The following is a 21,764-nucleotide window of genomic DNA, read 5'->3' on the forward strand; positions in this document are numbered from 1 at the left end:
GCTGAAAATCAAACTAAATCATGAAAAAGAACCTAGTTTTAACATCTTCAAGGTATAATCAATTTTACCAATAAATAATTTCAGTTTTTTATTCTTTAGATTTAGTAAATTATTCTTTGAATGTCTTGCATGAACTGAGGACATAATATATATTTAAATGATATATGATGCAATAGAAAACTTTACCTGTCTTTTAATTTTTCAGGCCGTAGAAAAGTGCAATGTCGTCTCGTTGAACCAAATGCGTCGTCCATAAACAGTGGAGACTGTTTTGTGCTGGTAACGTCAGACCGGATTATCCAGTGGATTGGAGATTATTGTAATGTCATAGAAAAAGCCAAGGTAAGCAGACTCATTAATTCAAGTTCGTCTGTTTTTTGATAAAAATTACTAAATGTTTAGTCAAAGCCTTGCTTAATGTCTTTTTCATCGATGGTGGCATTGTAGTTAAAAAACTTGGTCATGCAGTTAAACCATTCAAGATATTTGTATGAAACTTGGTGCACTGGTCTCAACTGTAAAACCGTTCAAGATATTCATATCAAACTTGGTGCATATATTGTTAGATACAATAAGCATGTGCATGACAATGCCAAGGACTCTGACTTCTTTAATTATGGACTTGTGCTTTTTTTTTTAATTGAAAAATAACAGACAAGAGTTGGAGTCTACTCTGGGGCAACCTGGTTTTAATAGAAATTTATCAATAAAATAACAATGATGAGAGTGGTATAGTGGTATATGAATCCTCCTCTAGACCAGAATGTGGTGGGTTGGTTTCTGGCATCTCAAAAAGGACGCACATGCTGGCTTCTTCAAAGGGCTTAAAAGTGATTCATGATCACCTTACAGCAGCTGTGTTCATTATTGAACTGAAATATATTGTTTGTGTAAACTAATAAATTGTGTTTTACTCCTACCTAAACCTATTTCATGATTTTTTTTTTCAGGCAGCAGATGTCTGTGATTTCATCAAGCAGAAACGTGATATGGGTTGTAAGTCTGCGAGGGAAGTAACAACGATCGAGGAGAAGCGTGGTAACCTCGGAAATGCCCGACACTTTTGGGAGATCATTGGTGGACACAAACCTTACATGTGTATGTGCAAAAATACTTCTCAGTTTGGTTTTCTGTTGTTGTTTTTATTGTTATGGTGTTTTAATGAATAAAGTATTTATTCATCATTGTGGCATGATGTTAGCGTCAAGCAAAATTAAAGTTAGGCATTATAATTTACTCAGGACTATTCCATTTAAACATATAACCACTGGAGTGAAGGCACTTTTAAATTATGCCACCCACCTACAGAAGCAAATTTACCCTTTAGGGGTCCAAATTAGCGATAAAAGACACCATCCCATACACAATTTAAATAATTGCCTTCCCCCCAAGGGTTATATGTTTTACTGGATTAGCCCTCATACAGTTAGGATTGTTTGAAGATATTCACATGAAACTTGGTACAAAGATATAATTCAAGTGAAAGTGGGTACAAATACATGCTAAATCACATGAAACTTAGTATACATGTTTACAATGAGGAGACACATTATTATGCTTGGAAAGCCCATAATCTATTGCTGGTAGTTGGCCAAAGAAAGAATGTAGTATTTGTGTTTTCCTTTAGTTGTTCATTTTACTTATCGTATACAAAGAATGTAGGAATTTTTATTCCCTTTTCAATTCTCTGATATACATGATGATAATAATAATAAATGTAAAACTCTGCTTACAGCATGTGGTCCTACTGAAGAAGATGAGCTTTATGAAAACCACATAGTGGGGACCAACATGGTGTATCAACTGGAGGGTACTCGTCTCGTCCCCATGGAAGAGTACTGGGGTAATCCGCCCAAATATGAAATGCTCACTCCTGATCAAGTGAGTACCTACAACAACTCTTGGTAGTCTTTTATATCATACTCATTTGTTCCCGGTTTATAAAGTACAGTTTTGGATCCCCATGGAGGAGTACTGGGGTAATCCCGCCCAAATATGTACTTATGAGTACTTACAACTATATTTGGTAGTCATTAATATTATACTCAGTTACTCCTGATTTATAATTTCTGAAGTAAATTTATCCTGGGTAAAAGTCAAGTCTCCATAGAAGAGTACTCTGGTGCTCTGACCAAGTATGATTACCTGAAGCAAGTTGGTGGTTATTTGTATGGTTCTCAATTATTCCTGGTTAATTGTCTAATATATTTCTTGACGTAACCAGTCTTAAGCACATGGGAGAGTACTGGGTTGTTGTTTTTTACCCCAAATATGCCAAACTTACTCTTTAATGGGTTAGTTACTTGGTTAAGAATGAATTGGAATATATTTTATGGTATTTGGATAATCAAAGTCATTTAGCACCATCTTATAGTAAAATGTTTGTTTAATATAGTCACCACATTAAGGGCAAGCCAAATGAACTTAATATGAGACAGTTTAATGCTGATCTTTTACTTCCGATTTCTATCCTATATGTTTGGCGTCTGGCAAGAAGGCAATAAGTACCCATTCATTTAACTAGCTGTTGAGTCAGCAACAGGCCATATCAGAACAAGCCCCATTCCGCTGGCAGGTCCTTAAAGAAAGTTTAGATTTTGTTTGATAAATGTTATGATGAACCCATTTAAGGTTGAAGAGATGAAAATAAATGAAGATAATGTAATGGAAGCCATGCTCTCGAAGCATTTGCAAGAAGTTGAATTAAGTAAAAAACAAAAATGTTGGGATCAAAAATATTTTAGAGACATTAAATCATATCCAATCCACTTCCTAACAAAAGGATGACTCTGTATTTCAGGTCTACGTATTTGACTTTGGAACAGAGCTTTACCTCTGGCAAGGAAAGTCAGCAACCCCTAACCAACGAAAGATCTCAGTAAAACTTGCCCAACAGTTGTGGACGCAAGGATACGATTATACCAGCTGTGAGATTAATCCACTCTCACCTCTTATAGGTAAATATTGAATGAATTGTACGAAAAATAAATATCGCAGTTGGCCGGAAAATTATATAAAGACTTCTTCCCTGCCAACCCAAATGTTTTGATTTGAAAATAAATTTTGGTGTAAAAAAATACAGGAAATGGTGACAATGTTTAATCCTACTTCATATGAAAAAAATAGATAAATAAAACCCTAAATGATTAGCTATTGAATAACAATATTGTATGACAACATCATCTACAAATAGCATAACATAATTTCTGTAAATAACTTGCAAATGATGATGAGAGTGACTTGCAAGATGATGGCTGGTTCTCGTCCTGACTAAGCCCTGTTTGGCAAATAACAGCATCTATAAATATAATGACATCATATCTATAAATAACATACAGGTGGTTCTCATCCTGAGTAGGAAAATTATGTAATCTCTATTTACATGTATTTAGTATGATTAAGTCATTTCTATAAATAAATTGTAGATGAGGTGGCTTGTTCTTGTCCTGACTAGAGGTTGTGATTGGCAAATTACATTATCTATAAATATAATGACATCATTTCTATAAATAACTTACAGATGAGGTTTAATGTGGCTTGCCAATGAAAGCTGATTCTTGTCCTGACTGGGCCCTCTTTGGCAATTTACTATTATCTATAAAATATAATGACATCATTTCTATAAATAACTTACAGATGAGGATGAAGGTGGCTTGCCAAGGAAAGCCGATTCTCGTCCTGACTGGGCCCTGTTTGGCAAAGTGAACCAAAATATGGAAACCATCCTGTTTAGAGAGAAGTTTTCTGATTGGCCAGACACTTCACGCTTTATAAAGGTCAAAGGTCCGGAAGAGGTCAATCCAACTAAGGTTAGTATTGTTCATGTTTTAATTGAAGGATATTGGTTGTAACAGTAAGTGCTTTATTGTTACAAGAAATTTAGTTTAAAAAATGTAACTCAGTTAATCAAATACAATTAAGCACCCTGAAAACCCTTGTACAGTTATCACATTTATAATCTTATAAAGTTTTCAACACAAATTATAATGGCTGCAAGAGTTCTGTTCAAAGCTAGGGAGGTTTATTAAAATTGGTTGTATGTATGCATATACTGACAAAAATGGTGAAGTTATTTACTAGTTAATTAAAAGGGGCAAAATATGAAAACCAAAAATATTAGAATGATGGAATAGTTTATATTCATTTTGTGATATACCTATAACATAGCAATGATGTTTAATTCCTTTTTGTTTCCAGTTTTACCTTTCTGATCATGTTTAATTTCTATTTGTTTCCAGTTTGACCTTTCTGATCATGTTTAATTTCTATTTGTTTCTAGTTTGACCTTTCTGATCATGTTTAATTTCTATTTGTTTCCAGTTTGACCTTGCTGATCTCAAACCATATGATGCCAAAGAAATGGTTGCCGTGAATACCAGTCCTGTGTCCTTGATGCTAGAAGGGTCACATGTTGGCAGGGGAGATAAATGGTATGTGTATGATTATAAAATGTTATGTCCCTTTACTCTTACATATTTTTCATTTGAATTTACAGACATCAAAAGAAATGAGCTGCATTAGCTAATAAAGTCCAGGAACCTACCCTTTAAGTTGTCCAAATGAATGTGTTGATGTCAGTATCGCAAATTCATCAATTCAAATTTAAAATCGGCTAAATTTTACACATGAAACAAGTTTTACATGGGGTTTTCAATTTCTGGCGCTAAGATCCAAATGATATATTTATAGATGAATTTGGTACTAAGACATATGCAGTTATTTTAATCAAAATTTAGCACAGGAGCATTCTGTATGAAATAAAGATTTTGAAAAAAATTGTTGCTCATTTTTGCAATTTTCTTTCAACTTTACCACGGATAATGTTATCTTATTTACAGTACAAGAAAAGTATCACTAATTTTTGTTTTATTACATTAATTTTATAAAAAGCATTCACACTTTGCTGACGAAAATGATTATGATTTCAGGGAGCAAGATATGGAAGGCTTTATGCGTGAGGTCTGCATCGAGACTTTAAAGGTTCGTGTATGGCACGTTCTGGAATACGATCACAGCGAGAGCGAGCCTCACTCGTTCGGCCAATTCCATGAAGGAGATACTTACGTTATACGATGGCAGTATATGATAGTTAATGCTGGTAAGTAACAGTATGTTGGGTAAATGTTAACATTTAAGCTTCTGTATTATATGTTTCGCTTTGTATACTAAATAAGTGTGTATAAATTGGAATAAACATGATTTATCAATCAATCAATGAAGTGGGTGTTGCTGTTTACATAAAGATGACAGTTGTTCTGATTCTAAGATTTAAATATTTTCGTAAGCCAAGACACTATTCAATATTCTTGGGCAGGTGCAGAATAGAATGCTAATTTTTTTTTATGTTCTTTACACATAATTAGCAAATTGTTCAGAACTTGTTTATCATGAGATTAACGAAATCGTTATTAACTTAAATAAATGTGAACTATTTGATGACGTGCTCACATATTTTAATTTAAACATGTACAGCTGAAACAGTGGTATCAAATCTTGATTAAAATACAGTTGATCATAAGTGTGTCAATTAAAAATCCAGAGCTGTAAAGATTTGAAGGTTAACGACGTAACAAAGTTCTGAACAATCATTCAAATGTATAAATAATCTTTTACCATGTTCTATTTTTGTCAGGCATGAAGAATCTGAAAGGTCAAGCGTCCAAATTTTCCACAGCGGGACGGGAGAGGTGCGCGTATTTCTTCTGGCAAGGGAAATCCTCCACTATCAACGAGAAAGGGGCATCAGCTCTCATGACTGTGGAACTGGATGAGGAGAGGGGGCCTCAGGTGAGTGTTAACATATACATTGTATTACGAAAAAGCTGTGCATGAAAGTGTACCATTTGGGTCAAAATGCGGCGCTTTCGGTATGTTATAACTTAAAGCCAAGTGCCTGAATGTGGTCCAGGATGCACTCTCTTTATTTAAGATTGAGAATGCTACTTCAGACCAATATTTTGTTGTAAGTCTGATAAATACAAATGATTTATAGTTGTTATACTTTGAATTCATTCCAATACTCACAAAAATTATAGGTTCACGTGTCTGAATGAATATTGTTATGGACTAGCTAATGTCCCCAATACATTATAGGTTCATGTGTCCAAAGGAATATTGAGATTGACTTACTAATGTTCCCAATAAATTATAGGTTTGTATGTCCGAGGGAATATTGAAATTTCCCCAATACATTATAGGTACGTGTGACCGAAGGAAAAGAGCCCGCTTGTTTCCTGAACCTGTTTAAAGGTCGTATGATGATCCACATCGGTAAACGTGAGGAGGAAGACACAAATACTCAAGGGCCGTGGAGAATGTACTGTATACGCAACGAATATGAGAACGAAATGTGCCTTATTGAGGTGAGTTGTCTCCCTTATTTTACCTGGTCATTCAAATTACCAAATAAAGTTGTATTTATTATGCAGCAATAAATTCCATATGTTAAAAATTTTAGTGAACTGTCTAACTTTAAATGTTAATTTATGTAAATTTTGAAACTGAAAAAAACAACCTTGTGATGAAGTCCCCCCAACCCTCACGAAATAGCCACCATATCTTTTAAGATAAAAAAGTCATTGTGAATGAATAATACCTTTAAGACCAATCTGCTTGCAAATCTATTCAATAATGATAAATGCTTCATTCTTGTTGTTTTTTTCCATTTCAGATTCCGAAAGAAATCAACAATCTCCGTAGTGTATCGTCTTGTCTCTTCCTGAATGTCGTCACTGGTGCGCTGACAGTGTGGCACGGTTGTAAGTCACCCGAACATGTCCGCATTCTTGCTGGAAAGGCCGCTAAAAACCTTCAAGAAAGGTGAGTACGGATAGCACAAATTTAAAGTAATAAGTTATGACTTCAAGTAAGAGGGGCGTTAAAAAGTACTGGAAGGGGGAGGGGGTAAAAAATGGATTCATTTCTTCATAAAATAATCAACACCCATTGAAAAAGAGAGAAAGATTTGTCAGAGAGGGAAGTGGAGTGGAATGGAAAAATGTTTTAATTGATATTCTTCAAAAATTATCAAACCGCATTAAAACTTTAAGATATGTAAATTAGAATATAGATTAGCAATTAAACAAAACCAATATTCATAGGTCAGTTAAGAAGAAGGCAGTCTCTATGGCAACGTCACTAAATGTAACCTGACCAAAATTGTCAATTTTTCTCATATTATGTTTGATCGTAAAGTGAATGCTCCTGTATTAACTATTAAATATTGGTTCCCATGATGGCAAATTGGCATATGTTCACTTCTCTCCATAAAAGTTGTGAAAAACCTGCAAAGTTAATAGTTGCAGTGAATTTTATTCATACATTTAATGATGAACATTTCATTAGCTTGCTAAGAGTTGTAATGAACAGATGCCAGTAGGAGCTCATTATTTTCAGGTGCACAAAAATATGTTAAGAAATCATTCTGTTCCACATTGGTTTCCTCTTAAAACAACAATATATATTGTTGATTATTTTTCAGGTGCCCGATGGAGGTCGGTCTCCACGAGGGGGTTAAAATATCGATATCGGAGGTTGACGAGGGGCGGGAAAGACTCAACTTCTGGAGAATGTTGAATGTCCATATGGATGATCGCTCCAAGTACCACTGCTTAATGGATAGTGAGTAGCCTATACCAAGTGTTTGAATAGCCTGTTAAGGAATTACTACATACTTTCGATTCTTTTAGATTCGTTGTAAAAATAAGACATTAACTGTCTATCATGAAATTATGTCATTATAATTTATTAAGGATTTTTATGCACCAATACTTCATACATTTTTTATTGGTTATATGAATCATTGCAGCAAAATTCAGCAACCAATTGTTTGATTCAAGCAATTTGATTCGGTTCGCCATTTTTTTTATTTATTGCTCAATATTTATTCAATAAGCTTATGTTCTATTGACTTTAAGGATACAAAAATGGCAGATAGACGATCATTTTGGTAAAACATTGGTTTCTTTTGGTGGAAATTATTAACTCAAAAACACAATATTTTTTAAAGAAATTGATATTGAAAGGATACATGATAATTATACTTTGTAAAAATAGTGAAAATGATGCTGGAATGGGAAATTTACAATATGGTGCAATCCAGTGCCATTCATGTACTTTCATGAACCAAGCCATTTCTAGTTCCATCCTCTATTTCTAGACCCAGAGTCATTCAGTCATACTCTACGTCTGTTCCACATGACGAGTGTCTCAGGCGTGTTTGAGGCCCACGAGATAATGAACCCCTCCCGTGCGCCGGACCTTCCAACACGGTTTCCCATGCTGCAGACAGACTTGTACACCGCACAACAACCAGCTTTGTTCCTCGTAGATAACGGACATGAAGTCTTCCTCTGGCAGGTATGCTGTGTTTTATATCAAGACTTGGTCGGAAAAAAAAAAAATCAAAAAAAAAATCTCTATCATTTACTGTCTTAAGGTGTTGGTTATATAGAACAGCAGTATGTTCGCTTGTTTGATGATATACAGCAAACTTTTTAACTACCGTACTTCAGGTTGCAAACTCCTGCTTTATGCTTAGCATCTTAACATCTGAAAATTAGTTTATTAGGATCCATGATCTAAGATTATTTGTAAAAAAAAAATTAGAATTAAATACGGACATCTCAATTTCTGTTTAGATATTCATAAAGGAATGTAAAGACAATGTATTATCTGTCCTAAGTCTATCTAAGGGAAGAAACTGTGTATTCATTGAGTCTTAACTCTAAGGGAATTAACTCTGTATTCATTACCTGTCTGAAGTTTATGTAAGGGAAATTGACGGTATTCATTTTGTGTCTTAACTCTATCTAAAGGAAATTGCTGTGTATATTTATCCAGGGTTGGTGGCCGGAAGGAGATGAAGATGTAGAAAATGTGCACACAGGATCCGCGCAGACGAGATTCTCCGTGGATAGACGCTGCGCCATGGAAACCACACTGGAGTACTGTAAAGGTGGGTGGAGTTACTTTTTTTTTGTAACTTGTGCAACATTGTTTTTAAAAGTCAATATACAGACAGAATTACTCAAACATGGTTCTCTGTGGACGTATGATGTGCCATGTATTGATAAGATCTGTGAGATATGATTTGCTTGTACATGCAGATAATAAGCAAATTGTTAGGAACTTTGTTGAAGTTAACAACACTGTTAAATTCATCATTGTTTACTTTTAAATCTTCACTAGATGTTTCATGCTTGTGATCTGCTATATTTCTAACAATATTTGAGGCAATTGTTTTAGCTAGCTGTACTTGTTATATCTAAGTATACAAGTATTTCATAAAATATTTCAACTTAATAAGTTATCAATGATGTATAAGTTATCAATGATGTATAAGTTATCAATGATGTATAAGTTATCAATGTTGTATTTAATCAGGCTGTTAACTTTAATAAAGATCTGAACAATTGGCCAAATGTTTATGTATATATATATATACATATGTACATAACCACAAGAGTTTTCTCGTTGTATGGAAAAATGAGCTCAAATAAAATTCAGATGGAGAGAAGTCAGTGTGTGTATACCATGTGATAAATTAGGTAATAAATGCTGCGTTGGAAGGCATCATTTTATTTTGAATGGGGCTCTGTTAGTGGCGTAGAATGCCTTATGTTTCATTTAATAAGGTGAAAGTTATCTTTGATTAAAGGCTTCATTCGAAGCAAAATACTGCTTTTGACCAAGCATTTATGACGCAATTTATCACTTGGTATACACACACTAGATGTTGTGCCAAGGAAACAAATATTAATTAAGATCAGTAAGATATGGTCATTATATTATATTTATTATAAGGAAAGGAAACACAAAATAGCTCAAATATTGAAAACTAACAAAACTAATTGTTATTTCAGAAATTGATTCTACCAATCCACCCCCAGCATATCTGGTGTATGGGGGGCTTGAGCCACTGGCGTTTACAAACCTGTTCCCATTCTGGACTGTCGCGGAAAATGTTCGGGAAATTAACCTAAGGGTATGTGAATCAATATTTTTTATATGTTTATTGTCGAGTATCAAATATTTCTCTGGGTGTCTTCTTGTGTGTGTTTTTCCTTGTTTCCATGTGGTGTTGTGAAGTATCCCTTGTTTTCTGCAGAGATGTTTGTATTTAAAGTGATATTCTTTTCCCTCAGTATGTGTGAAAGATATGTGAAATAATTTATATTTCTGAAGGGAAAAAATTGTGTGATTTAGTGTGTTCATGTTTTGTATTTTCATTCTGTTATTATGATACATTAAAATTGTTTTATTGTTATTTATAAATCAAAGCTTGAAACTTAAACCATAGACCTATAAACCTAGGTCTGTGCTTAAACATAGAAAAATAAAATAAATGTTCACCATAAACACCATTATATGTAAAGAAAATGTCAGATTTTAGGGGTCCAAGCTTAAATCCTTTTCATCTCTGTGTAGATATACTTTTCTGACTTTTCCCCTTATTTTGTGTGATATTTGTTGTTTTGCTTTATAGGGACACTTGTTTGTTGTTACTTGTACATTTATTGTATGTGGTATGTTATTTTTGTCAATATGTTAGCTATTTCGTAAAAAAAATCTTTGAAAATGTTTTTTTCTTTAATTTCACATTTTATTTCTTGATTTCTAAATTTACTTTTTGGTCTTAAGTTTTTTAATAATTTCCTGAAAATCTAAAATTCTTCTCTAATGATAAAAATATGTTGTTTTTTTTAAACATTATTTACATGTATATTTAATTTTCATTATTTATAGGAAAAAAATTTTAATAATTAAACTCATTGACTCCAAAAATAGTTTAGTTTGGATTACTTTTAAGTAATTATTTATTTCTTTGATTTTAGCTTGCTATTGATCAAGATTGCAACCTAAAGATCAAACACCAGGTTTCTATTTTTAGACATTGCGGTTACATTAAACCATTTTTTGCAAGCTATATATAGTAATACACTGCATTGTTATATATGGCAACGCTTTTTAGGCATTGTTACACATTTGGCATGGCCATAGATAATAATGTAGTATGTTTTATTATGGTGCTAGAATATATGTAGGTTATAGCATCATGTGAAAAGAATCTAATTTCGTTAGTAGTGTAAACTGGTATAGATGTGCTTTAAATTTAGTTGTTAAAATTGAAAGCAATTTTAACTCTCAAATTTGCATTTTATAGAAATTGTTATAGATTTACTAACAGCAGTGTTGTCATTCATCATAGTTTAGCTACTAGTTCAACAGTTTTAGCAGATTTGTGAAAACCCTAATTATAAAAGAACGAGAAAATAAATTGAAAAACCTTTTGCATTTAAGTACATGCATTAAAATCATGGAATTTTGACAAAGCAAAGAAAATTTGTTGAAACTTTGTGTATATGTAAGTAATTGTATAAAACAGGATTAATGCCAAATAAGATATCAAATCTATTGAGTTAAACATATATTATCTTTTTATTTTTACTTTTTAAGACATTGTAACATACGTACATGTATGGTCTAGTCTGTTATATGATTTATACTGGATGAGAGTGGAGGAGTTGTGAAGGTGTCTGCCTCTCACACAAGAAGTTATGGGTTTGAGCCCAAAGAGCCTCTTGGCTTCTCAAAAGGAACATTTGGTCCAGTACTGGATTTTTGCCATGACACAGACTGGCTGTTTATATCAGCTTTTTGTATATAGCTGTCACAATCAAGCTAAATGAGTAAGAATACACTACCAAATAATGACTGAAAGAAAACATTCCCTCAACTACATGTAAGGCATGACATTTTGCATGAAGGGTGCCTTAAGGACATTGTTATAATGGTTAAGGTTTGTTTAAACTGTGCATATTGTGGTTGTATATGTTGTATCAACATGCCTGATGGTATTTGTTTGTAGGGTATTGAATGGCTCATTAAATTATATTATGATAAAAATATTTTTATTTTTAGCTTGTGTATTTTTTTTATAAAAAAAGTTGAGGTATTGCCATAGTCCTGGCGTCTTTGTTGTCACTGTGAATGACTAAATAAGCCTTAGCCATAACATTTTTTTTTATATCCAAATGAAAATTGGTAAACTAAAAAAATAAGTAAGGCAAGGGCCATAACCCTGCCTTTAAAAGTAATTCAGTTATGCCCCTTGTTCAACTGGAACAACAAACAGATGAGTGTTGGGGGTTCACTCTGTGGTGCTCTTGTTAAAGCATTTTGTAGATATTTGATAAAATAGTGCAAGTGTCGATTTGGTTGTATCACTGACACTTTAAGCAATATTTTGTTAAGACAAATGAAAAACTTTGTTATATATTTTCCAACACTGGATTGTTTTGATTTTTCTCAAAAATACATATAACAGTTGCACCTGATCATAGATTATTCATATTGCTAATACATTTACTTAAGCTTACATGTATGTGTTTCTGAAAAAAATCCTCAAGATGTCCAGAAAATTGCCTTAGAAATCAATATGAATTAAATTAAAAAAAGTAAATATCATTAACTTTTTGAAAGAAATTCAATAAAGATTTGTATTTTGCAGGATGGAAGAACCGAAGGAGAGCTTATTCTTGTGGCTAACGAATTAAAGAAAATCACTAAGACTCGATACACTTTCCAGGTAATTTAAGTCATTTAAAATTGTTTTTAACTAAGAAAAAAATAATTTTTCTTTTAAAAAACTTTAACTTGTATCATAGTCTTTTTTATGATTCATATTTAAAAAAAAAATTAATTTTAAAACATACATCAAGGAAAACTCCAATGCTTTTACAAGGAATAAGGGCTGGTATTCAATATAGGTGTTAATTGGATATAAGAACGATGTAGCTAATCGGATTTTTTGTTATTAATAACTGACCAATAAAATGAATGAAGTCAATGATGTATGACCCTAAAAATCTCACACAACGGATTCTAGGAACTAGGAGCTTATTTAATGATCAAATTCCTTAAGTTTCCTTTTGAACATTTATTTAATGTCTTGAATTGTTCTCCTTTATTTCAGGAACTTCTGGAGACACCATTGCCAGAGGGAGTTGACCCTCTCAAGCTGGAGTCCTATCTTTCTGATGAGGAATTTGAGGTAAGAATTGTAATGGCCTTCATAAATATTTTAACATGATTTGTTTTGATCTTTAGAGAACAGCTTGGTAAATTTTCATCAGCCTTCACATCAGCACATTAGCCTTGGTCTATTATTACAATCTCTTAAGTTGTGGGTAAAGTAACTGCTGTGTACCATGTAGTCAAGCACTATGTTTAATAACAAGCATGCATATAAGTGAAGTCAGTGTTGTATTTTATCTTAAGATATGATAGTTATTGCACAGTTAAGCTCCCCCTACTTGTTACTGCTCAGATATTGAAGTTAATGTTTTGACTAAAACAATAAAAACAATTTCCAACAATGATGATACAATAGTAAATATCCTGTTAAAATTAATCTATTAGGGATTTATTTAACTATTCTTATTACTTTTACCCAATCAAAACATTTCCTTTTCAGTCTGTTTTGGATATGACCCGTGATGAATTCTACGCCCTGCCTGCCTGGAAACAGTCCAAGATGAAACAACAATGTGGTCTCTACTGAGTAAAGATGGCAGCTCAACCACCTTAAATTTCCTAGCTTATTAATCGCCATAGCAACACAGACATGTGCTATGTAAATGGTTATAATTATCCATTGGAACCCAGGGTCATGCCTTCCCCTTCATGAGGACCAGCAATCTCGATGGCTGCAATTGTCCATGGCAACTAAACAACCTGACCATTCCATGGTTAAGATTGTCCCTGGCAACTCAAAAACATGAAATTTCCATTACAACCAAAACCCCGGTTTTTAATGAATCACCATAGCATCTCTCATCCATGGTAACAATGGTCTATGCCAACCATCTCCATGGTTACCGTTGTCCATGGCAACGATATTACCTACAGTATGCAAGAATCCTACCCAAGCTGTTTGTAAAAGATAGTGTTGGCTCTCGTGGAAAAATTGCAACCACTTAAACATGATGGCAACCAGACATTGAGTAACCATAGCAACCAAAATATGTGATTTTGTGCTCTATGATATGATATTTCAAATATGGATTCCATCTTGAGCACTGCTCGCTGAAAAAAGTGCTTCTCCTCTTAAGCATCATAGCAATTGGGCACTGATTTACCATAAGCAATCTGTGTTTTTGTGTTTTAGGGCCTTACAATATGTAAGATATCGCTACCACCTTAACATAGCAACTCTGGTTGAAAAGATGCATTTCCACTAAAGGAACATAACAACCAGGCAATGAATAACCATAGCAACCAGAATGTGTTTGTTGGTGCTTTATGAAATGTTAACACCAAGAATCCAGCTTGACATTGCAACACTTCATGACATTTCACCATGGCAAAAAAACTATTTATTCGTGGTTGAACATATCATGACATGTGACTGTCTTCTGCTATCTACTGTGAATGAGCCATTCAAGTGATTTTGAAAGATTATAGAAAGTGTCTGGATGTTTACTGTTTGAATCATATCCATGATACATTTATAAGGCTTAAACTCATTTTACTTAAAACATTGGAGACATATCATATAGAAATGCGTATATAATGATACATAACATGTTATCTTGTCTGTTATAGACACATTGTTGGGTGTTGTTGAATGTTCCACTTCTAGAGACTCGTATTTGGATAGTGTTGTTCGACGTGTACGTTTCATTTGTTGAGACTTTATCCCCTTATTCATTCGTTAAGGACACAGAATCACTTACCAGATTTATTGTCAAAGTAGATGTACAGATCCCTGGTCTTGTGCATGTACAATATTCGTTGATGCAATATATTTGTTTTTCTGTATGCTTGATATATGTGTGCATTGTCTTGTTGAATTAATATTGATACTGATACATCTTCGCAATTTGTACATAGTGCCTTGGCTAATTGAATTGTGCTTTTGTAATATCTACTCAATTAAAACTTATATACTGACAACTGTTAATGAACATTGTACATAATGTTATAGATTATATATATATATTTATATAGTTTTGAGTGACTTGTTAGTCTGTCTGGCAAATATGTTTTTTTATATATGAATACTACCCAACTGATAAATATCTTCAATATTTCAGTTTTCTGTTACTATTTGTGCTGTGTTCAGACGTTTGTAGGTTTATCTGTATGAACAGTTATTTCTTAATATTTATTACTCCGTAGGTTTACTGTCATGTATAGTGCTTTATGTTCATTATTTAATCCAGCTGAGTTTATTTTCATTATCCATGTACAGTGTATAGATAAACCACTTGAAAATGAATGTACAGTATTTAATATCATGCCAGCTTATAACTAGCCAACCATGTTGATTTCATCTTCCATGATGTAATAAAACCAAAAAAAACGACTAGAGATACCCTGTTGTTGTATTTTCTCATGCCCTCATCGAATAAATAAGAGCATAAGCAGCATCCATCCATTCACTATTTCACATCCTACCATCCGAAGCCAATAGATGAATTCGAAATAACTTAAAACAAATGTTCACATCATTATCCGAGATTCTGAGCGAACGGTGAAGCGACATACCTTCAAGTTCAATGTCATATCAAGTGGCGAAAAGCCAGATTGTTTCCGTTCAGGCCATTGAATAATTTCACAAATGACTGGAATCGTGTTAATTACATCAGTGATGAACAGAGGCTAGGCCTACATGTACCTGAGGTTAAAATCACAGTGGTCAAAGGAAACTTGTTAATAACATCAGTGATTTGCAGAGGCAATGTTCGAGTCACCTACCTATAAGGTTAAGGTTACATTTAGTGGTCAAAGTAATGTCTTAAACCGATGAAAGGATTTCCAATAACTTGGCAAAAATGTGTATTTCTAGCCTAAGCGCAGAGTGCATGATGCACCGACATACATTGTATCTCCAAGGCCAATGTCACACGCAAGGGTCAAGGTCATGAGGTCGATTTTTGTGTTCAGTCTATCGCTTTTAATTTTTGAAGTACTTCTTAAATAACTATTCATGCGCGTTCACGATGTTGAAAAGATATGAAGAGCATATTCCAGACACCTAGTTCCAAGGTCAAAAGTCCTCGTGTTTACTCCTTACATTGTACTTCACAATAGTTTGGCACACATCCATTAACAACATTTAGTAGATGTCACCTGTAACATCACATATCCGAAAGCCATTTATGTGTTTTTTTATAAGTCGTGACATTGCGGAAGGGTTTCAGAAGAGCTTGACACTAATGTTCACCCCATCAAGCTTATGCTTCGAAGGCTCGCCACTGCCCAAAGCAAAGTCATGTTATAGGTATCACATTAGGTTCATATATCAAAATTGTTTATGACGGCTCCGTTAATTGCCGGAGAAAATTATCAAATAAATAATTATATAGCTCAAATAAAAATGAATTCAGACTAATTTTCATGAAATTAATCTTCACCACAGTGAGAATATGTTTAAACCACATAAATCCAAATTAAGGTAACATTTTAGAGTCAAAGTTATCGAGCAGCCATTTCCCGTACCATTGAGGAATTATTTACAAATATGAGGGGATGTATGGATTTTCATCACAACGAAACAAAACACTTGATTTTTATACCTACCACTAGCTACCTCCCCTTGTGTGTGCTACCAAAAGAAACTCCGAAACGAGTATTTTCCAAATTACAATTCCCTTAAAACATGGCATCTGCTCTTTTACCGAGCAAAAGTTATGAATGATTCCGAATCCATTCGTCATAAGTCATAAGTTGAACATGCAGTGTACATGTAGATGTCTCCAGCCTTTGTCTAACGCATATATGTCAGGTTATTAAAAAAATGAAAAGAAACATGATATATTTTCTTATGCCTGCCCTGTTCAATTAGTGCCTCGTGAATTGTAACATTGGTCGTAGAAATTGTCCGTCTCTGGTTTTACCCAAACCGAAAGCTCGCCTCGTAAAAAAGAGGGACTAAAAGCAACACACAACACAAGAAAATGGTATAGATTTTTTTTGTCGGTATAAACATGTAACATGCGTATCATGAAATAGATCATGTTGCCAAACGTCGTTGCCGTCCGCGACGCCAATACCATAGCCTGCTCTATGATTCAGGCAATACAGTATTTACTTTGCGCTGACATTCGGAACTCTTCGGCCATTTTAATCGAAAAAACTTCGGATGTATGCCGGTACATCAGTAGAAGTAGTTTGTATTTTTTAATTATACTTTAATTAATTGTATTTTTTTGGCTTGTATTTGTAGATCTAAGTTTAACTTGATTGCCAGTGAAGTGTATTATTGCAAAGATAATTAAGATTCCAAAGAGTTAAGTCATTAAGTTTAATTGCTAAATTATTATAACTACGCGATCTACTTGCAGCGTACTTAAAGTGAACCGATTTCTGACATTGTAAACCGTCCATATACATCCGAGGTTGTTTTCGATAAAAATGGCCGAGGAGCTCCGAGTGTTGCGCTAAATGTTACCAACATATAAAGGCATATATTTATCCTGTTTTTAGCGAAAGTAAACCCACTGGTATTGTTTTAGAAAACCTTTTAACATAAAATCAAGGAAGATTATTAAAGGTTTTCGAAACCATTAGAATCATACATGAAATATGTTGCTATTATCGCCTACTAATAATGAAATTAACACAGAGAAGAGCATAAATCACATTAACATGCACCATGAACTTCTATTTTTGGCCTTTACTGTTATCTATTTTACTTCGAACCACAGGTGCTCGTCACATTGCCTGGATACAGTAATATATATATTTTTTTTATAATTTCTTTTATTTTTATTTTTATTTTTTAATTTTTTTTTAATTTTTATTTTTATTATTTATTTTTTATTGGTCAAGATAGTGAATTTATATAATTCAAAAAAATATTCCACAATTTTTCATGGAAAAAGTTAGTATATATATATAAATAAATATAAAGTGAACATGTGCAAAAATTCATCAATTCCAAACGGACCTAATCAATAGAACATAGTTCCTACAATAATGGAGATAATCTAATAATTTTTACACTTCTGATAAGGTAAAATTCCCATCTACAAGAAAAACATAACTTTTATTCTAGTAAGATTGATCTTTACGGCATATTTAAACAAAATGCACCGACCAGAAGCTGAAATTTGCCATTACGAAAGAACCGGGAGGTTGAAAAACAACGGATTTTCCCCCCTAAAACACGTTCAATAAAGACGGACATGCAAACTTTGCGCATGCATTACAAAAAGAAGCTTGAAAGATCCTTCCTACCGTTGAAAACTTGTTGAGTAAGACGCGTATTTATCCAAATCCAACGTTTTTTTTTTGTTGCGGTATTTCTACTTTCACTTCGAATCACCCTCTTGCAATTTTGACCTTGACCGCGCACTCGGCTATGTCTTAAATGCAAGACGCATTTTCATTGGACGGCTACCACCGACTTTCCTGGTTTGAATGACGTAATTGGAAAAGCATTCAAATGTTGTCCAAAGTGAAAGTGATTGAATATGCAGCTAAAAGTGTCATCACAAATGACAATATGACCTGCAAATATTGATTTCCAGCCTTTTTTGAAGACCATTAAAAATAAATCAGTCATTGGTCATACTAGTTTCAGAACCAATAGTCTGCGATCCTGTCCTACAATGAGGGAGGAGGTACGTAAGCTGAACCACAATGACACAGGAGAGTCCACACCATCCACCTTCCTAGCCACTACTGCCAGCTTTCGCTTCCGCTCTCTGTCCAACTGTAACACAGTGTTGGAAGAATAATAACATACAAACACATGACCACTCTCACTAGCATGCACACCGCTCGGTGATTTTAACTGCGGATCACAAAATGTTGATATCTTGTTCCCGTTGCTGTCTAAAGTGATAAGATCACCAGCTTCCCATCTTACAACATATACAAAGTTGCCATCATTGCTTATTGCAATGCTCCTCAAACAGCACGGTTCTTCGTATATTTTCGTAACCAGGTCGCCATTCATTGTGTGGAGGTTAATTGTCGATTTCGTATTGTTTGAAGAAACCACATACAGCTTGCCCTGATAGTGGCTAATAGCGATGACCCTATGTTGCACGGGGAACCGTCTTGTTTTCCGTATCGCCCTACTTGTAACCGTGTACAAATGCACTTCTGATTTGTCATTGTTGGCATTAACTATTACAACGGCCACCTCGTAATCAGCAATATGGCATACGTTGTAAGGTCTTGCTGGACCAAGATTCTCATGAGCAACGAGCTGATATTTGGTGTCCAGAAGCTTGAGCTTCTGAATGGAAACGTCAACGATCAGTAATTCACCTTTCGGTAATCCACAAAGTTTAACACCTAAACATCCTGGAAGCCAACAGTCAAACTTGCATAAAATTCTCTTAGTACCACCTTAGGAAAACTTATTACGCCCCATATTGATTGCATGTCTATATTCGATTTGCTTGCCACCTTAAAGGTATGGTATAGTTTAAATGTACGCCTGTTTTCAAATGTTCCGAACATTTTCCTCTCAGAAATTAGTTTTCTAAAATCATTGATATCCGACTGAAATGAGAAAAGCTTGTCAGGTTTTGATGATATTTCTTGAAGTAGACATTCAGCTACATTCTTCTCACGCTGGCATTGATAATAAAGGATGAAAGACGATTTTTCGCTCTTTTCCGATAGCAGCATCTCATTAAAATTCGCGACTGACTCGTGAGCTGGTATAATCTTTTGTATATTATCATTTACCTCGGTAACAATGTCGGCTTCATAATCCTCCAATTGGTTGAGCGTTGTTTTCTCGATATCATCCAGCAACTTATTTATTTCCACCCGAAGTGACCTGATCTCGTCTCGGATCTTCGTTCCGGCATCTTGAACCTCTTTTCGGTGTTCCTGTTCATAACGCTTCACGCAGTCAAGCTTTGATATTATATCTGCTATCATATCGGGTAATCTTTTGTACTCTGGTTTCTCCTGAAATCCTTTGGAAATCTCAGGTATGTGACGGACAGAACTACACTGTCTGAAAAAAAGACATACATACATTTAAAAACTATTGAACTTCAACTAAAATACATACACGTTAAAGTACAACTATTAAGGGCTGACTGTAACTTTTACATACGTGAGTAGCTACATATCCGCATAAACGTTCATGAGGTGTTTCGCAACCACTTTTATTGTTGTTGTTTTCTCAAGGTACATGATTTTCATGTTAAATTGTATGCAATTAATCTTACAAATAAGTTAAACAATAGGTTGTACCTGTGATTGACAGCAACACAGACGCTGCAGCAGACATCTTGGTGGTCTTCACAGAACATTTCAAGACTTTTACAATGAGCTGAGCATATTTCAGAGGCTCTGCCCCATTGAGCGACATCCTGCCGACCGAGCATCGTATGCTCTTGCAATATCTTAGCATGTAACTTTACGCAGTTATCACAGAAGTATTTTTACAGTCCTCACAAAACTGTTGGGCTTCGTTGTTGAAGTTGTCGGCCTTGCACGGTGTGCAGGAAAAATCGTGGATCAAATCCGATCCCTTCAAGATTGGTGATGATGCGAAATTAGAAGCCATGTCAAGTATATGTTATGCGCATCAAATTCACCGACATTCTGTTAACTAGCGCTAGATATAAACTATTCATATGACTTTAGATTGTAAAATTGTTTTATCTATCGCGACATTCAACACTGTTTTATCTGTCATAATTTAATATTGCTAAGATTTGAGTTTTGCCCTCTGTAATCACATATCATATGAAACAGATAATTGAAAAATGAGATCAGAATGTATAACGCAAACTTAATTTTGACTTTATAATTACAATAATATTAATAATAATAATAATAATAATAATAATAATAATAATAATAATAATAATAAACATACTACTACTACTGCTGCTGCTGCTGCTACTGCTGCTGCTGCTATTACTGTTGCTGCTGCTATTATTCCTGCTGCTGCTGCTGGTGCTGCTGTTCCCCCTCCTCCTCCTCTTGCTTCTGCTGTTGCTGCTGCTGCAACTACTACTACTACTGCTACTGCTACTGCTACTGCTGCTACTACTACTACTACTACTACTACTATTACTACTACTACAAGCTTCTGCTGCTGATGTTGCAACTACTTCTACTACTACAACTACTGCTTCTACTACTACTTCTACTACTACTACAACGACGACGACCACCACCACCACCACCACTACCACTTCTACCACTACCACCACCATCACCACCACCAACACCAACACCTACTACTGCTACTGCTACTGCTACTGCTACTACTTCTACTACTACTACTACTACTACTGCTACTGCTACTGCTACTGCTACTGCTACTACTACTACTACTACTACTACTACTGCTACTGCTACTGCTACTGCTACTACTACTCCTACTCCTACTACTACTCCTACTACTACTACTACTACTACTACTACTCCTACTCCTCCTCCTACTACTACTACTACTACTACTACTACTACTACTACTACTACTACTACTACTACTACTACTACTACTACTACTACTACTACTACTACTACTACTGCTACTACTACTACTACTTCTATAATTAAAATTAACTTGGTTCTTTTATTGAGTTGGAAGTATGAAAGATAAATACGCGCATTCTAAAATGAAAAACAATACCAAAATAAGAATGCATATTATGCTTCAAAATTACATGTAATATATACTAACAGTAGGATAAGTAAATATTATGTTTTCTCACAAAGCACGCTCACACACAACAACCATACCGCTCAAACCATTTGTGGAGTGAAGT

At 34.3% G+C, this 21,764-nt stretch overlaps 2 protein-coding genes across 10 annotated transcripts in view; one reads left to right on the forward strand and one right to left on the reverse strand.

Annotated features, from left to right (window-relative positions):
* Nucleotides 1-15,379, forward strand: part of LOC128240559 (uncharacterized) — a 140,577-nt gene extending 125,198 nt beyond the window's left edge. For 8 of the 9 annotated variants that reach the window (XM_052957229.1, XM_052957233.1, XM_052957234.1 and 5 more), the window contains 18 exons: nt 206-342; nt 951-1,098; nt 1,736-1,881; nt 2,801-2,957; nt 3,637-3,809; nt 4,321-4,430; nt 4,929-5,098; nt 5,633-5,787; nt 6,198-6,362; nt 6,671-6,819; nt 7,481-7,620; nt 8,159-8,358; nt 8,842-8,956; nt 9,864-9,985; nt 10,836-10,877; nt 12,512-12,589; nt 12,977-13,054; nt 13,478-15,379. In XM_052957229.1, coding sequence (XP_052813189.1) covers nt 206-342; nt 951-1,098; nt 1,736-1,881; nt 2,801-2,957; nt 3,637-3,809; nt 4,321-4,430; nt 4,929-5,098; nt 5,633-5,787; nt 6,198-6,362; nt 6,671-6,819; nt 7,481-7,620; nt 8,159-8,358; nt 8,842-8,956; nt 9,864-9,985; nt 10,836-10,877; nt 12,512-12,589; nt 12,977-13,054; nt 13,478-13,564 — 2,372 coding nt within the window. In that variant the 3' untranslated portion in view covers nt 13,565-15,379. The remainder of the gene's footprint in view (nt 1-205; nt 343-950; nt 1,099-1,735; nt 1,882-2,800; nt 2,958-3,636; nt 3,810-4,320; nt 4,431-4,928; nt 5,099-5,632; nt 5,788-6,197; nt 6,363-6,670; nt 6,820-7,480; nt 7,621-8,158; nt 8,359-8,841; nt 8,957-9,863; nt 9,986-10,835; nt 10,878-12,511; nt 12,590-12,976; nt 13,055-13,477) is intronic. The other variant, XM_052957230.1, reaches the window with a different exon arrangement.
* A 3,198-nt stretch (nt 15,380-18,577) lies between these two features.
* Nucleotides 18,578-20,366, reverse strand: LOC128240480 (uncharacterized). Its single transcript, XM_052957124.1, has 3 exons — nt 20,233-20,366; nt 19,458-19,990; nt 18,578-19,323 (listed from the first exon to the last, which is right to left on the reverse strand). Exons 1-3 carry the CDS (start codon nt 20,364-20,366, stop codon nt 18,578-18,580), a joined length of 1,413 nt encoding a protein of 470 aa, XP_052813084.1.
* Between the last annotated feature and the right edge of the window lie 1,398 nt (nt 20,367-21,764).

Source organism: Mya arenaria, chromosome 7, assembly GCF_026914265.1.
Source record: "Mya arenaria isolate MELC-2E11 chromosome 7, ASM2691426v1".
In the NCBI taxonomy this organism is placed as follows: Eukaryota; Metazoa; Mollusca; class Bivalvia; order Myida; family Myidae; genus Mya; species Mya arenaria.

Coding starts and splice junctions, on each gene's coding strand:
- LOC128240480 (XM_052957124.1), bottom strand. CDS start 20,366: ATGCTCGGTCGGCAGGATGTCGCTCAATGGGGCAGAGCCTCTGAAATA. Junction 19,991..20,232: donor TGTGTTGCTGTCAATCACAG/GTACAACCTATT, acceptor TCTTTTTTTCAG/ACAGTGTAGTTCTGTCCGTC. Junction 19,324..19,457: donor CGGAACATTTGAAAACAGGC/GTACATTTAAAC, acceptor GTTGGCTTCCAG/GATGTTTAGGTGTTAAACTT.